This window comes from Mandrillus leucophaeus, unplaced genomic scaffold, assembly GCF_000951045.1.
Source record: "Mandrillus leucophaeus isolate KB7577 unplaced genomic scaffold, Mleu.le_1.0 Scaffold282, whole genome shotgun sequence".
Lineage (NCBI taxonomy): Eukaryota > Metazoa > Chordata > Mammalia > Primates > Cercopithecidae > Mandrillus > Mandrillus leucophaeus.
Window position 1 is genome coordinate 788,700 of NW_012102943.1, and position 4,471 is coordinate 793,170.

At 41.1% G+C, this 4,471-nt stretch overlaps 1 protein-coding gene across 1 annotated transcript in view; it reads left to right on the plus strand.

Annotated features, from left to right (window-relative positions):
- Nucleotides 1–4,471, plus strand: part of SLC36A2 (solute carrier family 36 (proton/amino acid symporter), member 2) — a gene marked incomplete at its 3' end in the record, with an annotated part of 39,602 nt that overhangs the window by 16,751 nt on the left and 18,380 nt on the right. The window contains exons 5-6 of the mRNA XM_011985407.1: nucleotides 1,710–1,761; nucleotides 2,532–2,750. Coding sequence (XP_011840797.1) covers nucleotides 1,710–1,761; nucleotides 2,532–2,750 — 271 coding nt within the window. The remainder of the gene's footprint in view (nucleotides 1–1,709; nucleotides 1,762–2,531; nucleotides 2,751–4,471) is intronic.

Below are 4,471 nucleotides of genomic sequence, written 5' to 3' on the forward strand. Positions count from 1 at the left end.
GTTTAAAACCCAGGCCTTCTGACAACAGTGCTCAAGTTCTTAAACCTATGCTGTATTTCTTCTGCACAGAAAACAAAATAAAATAAAATTACTCTTAATCCAATTATTCATGGTTATAATTTAATGTAACCTTAACTGGTCAGCATTTTGCAATATCCTTACATTTTGTCATGTAATTTTTAATAGTTTCATAATATTCCATCACACAGATTGATCATAACCTAATCAATCTTGTGTTGCTGGACATTTCCCTTATTTCCCTTTGTTTCTCTACTATAATCTGTTGGCTGGCACAAAGGTCTTTGTGCACTTCTTTATTTCCTTAATGTTTCTTAAAGTAAAATTACTGAGTCAAAGAGTTTGATTGTTTTGAAGGCTCTTAAAACATTGCCAGATTGCTCTTTAGAAAGCAATCTGACATGTACAGACCTATACTCACCATCTACAATTATTATTATCTGCATTTATTTATCATCTGCATTTATTATCAAGGCAAACACTGTATCAAGGAGTTTACAGGCCAAGTTGAGTGTGTTCTAAAACCTAATAAGTTAAATATCAATATGATATTTTGGTGCCAGGCCAGGATGCCACTAACAACAACAACATGAGGTCAGGGTGCAAACTACATTGCAGAGATCACTGGAGCAGGGAAAGCGTCCTCCAGGGGGGTGGTGCATCTGAGCTGCGTACTGACAGGTTGGAGAAAAAAAGTGGTGGCAGCCAAGGTGGGAGAAGGAATCAGTGAAAACCAGGAGGCAGAACTTATGGGATTGCCCAGGAGAAGCAATACAATTGGTTACAGGAGGAAGAGTAGGTCATGGGAGAGGAAGAAACTTTGAAGGTTTGATAGAGACCATTTATGGAGGGCCTTGAGTACCTAGCTAATGTTCCAGTTATTTTTCTGATTGTAGTGAGGAATCAGAAAAAATCAATACCTAAATGATTCATTTATGTATCCACGGTGTATTGTTAAGTGCAAGGGACATTTCAAAAAAAAAGTGAATGCTATGATTGAAGTCTTGTAAAATAAAAAGAATGTGTATAATATATGTAATTTGTGATATTGTGTAGAAAATATATAGATGAGTATCTTCCAAGATGTTAGCATCTTGGTACTGAGATTATCAATGTATTTACATTTTCCTCCTGCTAAAGTCTAGTTCCTAATTGTTCTGCAGTGATTTGTATTGCTTGTCCAATAAGACGGTATCAGTTAGGTCATGCTGACTTTAAATGGAGGGTGGTAGCATCCACCTACCCCTGACTTTACAAGGGGGTATTTATATTGTGTGGGGGAGTGGGGGATGGCTTCTTGTTTATCACAGTAATTGGGGATGCTCATGGCTTTCATTGGGTGGGGTCCAGGGCTACTAAATGTTCTGCAACAAATGGTCCAATCTACACAAGAAAGAGTTTTTTATTTAAAATGCCAGTATTGTACCAATTAGGAATCAGTAAGTGTATGTGTTAATTAGGAAACAGTAAATGATGGAGCTTTTGGGTTATACCCAAAAAAAAAAAAAAACAATTCTGAGGGAATTTAAGCAGAAAATAAGTTCCATGGAAGGATATTACCTTCCACTAAATTAAAAAGCAGGTCTGAGGGAAGAACAGGAGCCAGGGTAGCGAGGAGGATGTAGATGGTAGAACTAATGAGCAGCCTCCTCAGGAATCCACTATTGGAATTCATCTTTACCCTTTTCTAGTCCGTCCTTAGGTCCCTATGCTTTAGGTTTACATTCAGACTCCTGGAAGAGGGTCTGAATGCCCCAGCTTGAGCCAAAGGCTAATCAATCCCCTAGCTCTGCCACATGACTGTGATTTACAGTCCTCCAACACTGCATTCAATGACAAGAGAGAACTCACCAAAATCAAACTGGTATCAGGAGAAATGGACACTAGTTGCTAAAAGGTAACAAATAGCCACTGTGAATCCAGTTATTTATTTGGTATTACACTTATTTTTTAACTATTTGTACAACTTTTTTTTTTTTTTTTTTTTTTTTTTTGGATACAGGGCCTTACTCTGTTGCCTAGGCTGAAGTGTGGTGGTGTGATCTTGGCTCACTGCAACCTCTGCCTCCCAGGTTCAAGCGATTCTTGTGCCTCAGCCTCCGCCTCCCAGGTTCAAGCGATTCTTGTGCCTCAGCCTCCCAAGTAACTGAGATTACAGGCGTGTGCCACCACACATGGCTAATTTTTGTATTTTAGTAGAGATGGGGTTTTACCATATTGGCCAGGCTGGTCTCGAACTTCTGACCTCAAGTGATCCACCTGCCTCGGCCTCCCAAAGTACTGGGATTACAGGCGTGAGCCACTGCGACCAGCCTGTTCAGCCTCTTCTGAGGTAGTATGGTGCAGAGGGTTCAGAAGAAGTTCTAAATTCACCCTAACTCACTGTGAGATTTGGCACTGTGGGACACTCCCATTCATTGTGAGGGAATTTGATTAGGGGCAAGGCACTGAGTCAACCATGAGGTTGGAAGAGTCATCATCTCCCCTTTTTGCTTCTCCCATTCCTTCCTCAGGTAGTGGAAGCTGTTAATAGCACAACCAACAACTGCCATTCCAATGAGACGGTGATTCTGATCCCCACCATGGACTCGCGACTCTACATGCTCTCCTTCCTGCCCTTCCTGGTGCTGCTGGTCCTCATCCGGAACCTCAGGATCTTGACCATCTTCTCCATGCTGGCCAACATCAGCATGCTGGTCAGTTTGGTCATCATCGCCCAGTACATTACCCAGGTGAGTGCACACCACGCACCTACCCACTCCACTGGGCAGGGTTTTTGTGTCAAGGATAGACTGAGCTTTAGATACCTGGAGGCAACCCTGTAGGTGGGTAAGAGTGTTCTGAGAGACATGCACCTCCCTGTAGCATTTCTTCTACAAGGATGTCTCCGTGCAATCCCATTCTTCTGATTGTCTCCTTCTTCATGTTCTTTCTCCAAATACCTATTTTTATGTCAAATTCTGGCTTTTTTTAAAAAAATGTGCTTGCAAGGAAAATATCTTGGTTGGTGAACTGTAGACCATTCCTATAATGGTTGGCTGACAGCAAAAGGCAGGTGAAAACAGGTTCTTGTACTACAGCTAAAAGTTATTGAGTTACCCATAGGGTACAATTTCAGGTACCCAATATTACCCCTAAGGAAGGCAAGAGAAAAAAAATCTAATATTTAGTCACAGAGGTATACATAGAGAGTCTCAAAAACCATAAGTTTTCAATAAGTGTCTTGTTACTAATTAAAAAAAAAAAACCTATAAGCAAATCTATTATAATGTTAGTTATGATGTCTTTGATGTTGAATTATGGACATTGATTTTCTCTGTTTCCTAATTTGCTATCCTTTCTAGTTTTTCTTTTATTCATTTACTTATTTATTTTATTTATTTGAGGCAGAGTCTCGATCTTTCACCCAGGCTGGAGTGCGGTGGTACAATCTCGGCTCATTGCAGCCTCTGCCTCCCAGGTTCAAGCAATTCTCCTGCCTCAGCCTCCTGAATAGCTGGGACTACAGGCACCAGCCACCACTCCCGGCTAATTTTTGTATTTTTAGTACAGATGGGGTTTCACAATGTTGGCCAGGCTGGTCTCGAACTCCTGACCTCAAGTGATCTCCCCGCCTTGGCCCCCCAAAGTGCTGGCATTACAGGCATGAGCCACCACGCCCAGCCTAATTCTTCTTTTGTAATGGACAACACTACAGAGAAAGTTAAGTCTCAGAAGCCGCTTGGCATATTTAATAAATTCCAGTTGTTCTTCCCTTTTATGAAACCACAAGAGAAAAAAAGCTATATTGTCCGTGAAATTCAGTAAAAATAAGTCAACCTTTTTAGAATAACTGCAGATCAGTCTTCTATTCCTTAGAAGATACTGATGAATTCTATAAAATTGAATTTCCTAAAGAGATAGCTACCTTTAATACATTTTTGGACAATTCCAAATGTTGCCCAGTTAGAAAAATGGCTCTGTCATCATTTTCACATTCTGGGTCACGCAATACATAGAATATTTATTTTACACAGTCTTCTCCCCTTCAATTTACAGCTCATTAAAGAAGAAAATGGATCTTTCATATTTCATACTTTGGGCTCCTCAGATTATTGCTATGACTGCAGTCACAGGAATTTCCAGCACCCATGACCACTGTCCATTCAAAGGTGTTCGTGGGCGCGTTCGGTGCTAATCTGTGGTGTGTAAGATTTTCTTTTGGAGGATTTTTTTGTTTTGTTGTTTTGTTTTTGAGATGGAGTTTCGCTCTTTCGCCCAGGCTAGAGTGCAATGGTGCAATCTCAGCTCACTGCAAGCTCCGCCTCCTGGGTTCACACCATTCTCCTGCCTCAGCCTGCCCAATAGCTGGGACTACAGGTGCCCGCAACCACGCCCAGCTAATTTTTGTATTTTTAGTAGAGACGGGGTTTCACCATGTTGGCCAGGCTGGTCTTGAACTCCTGACCTAATG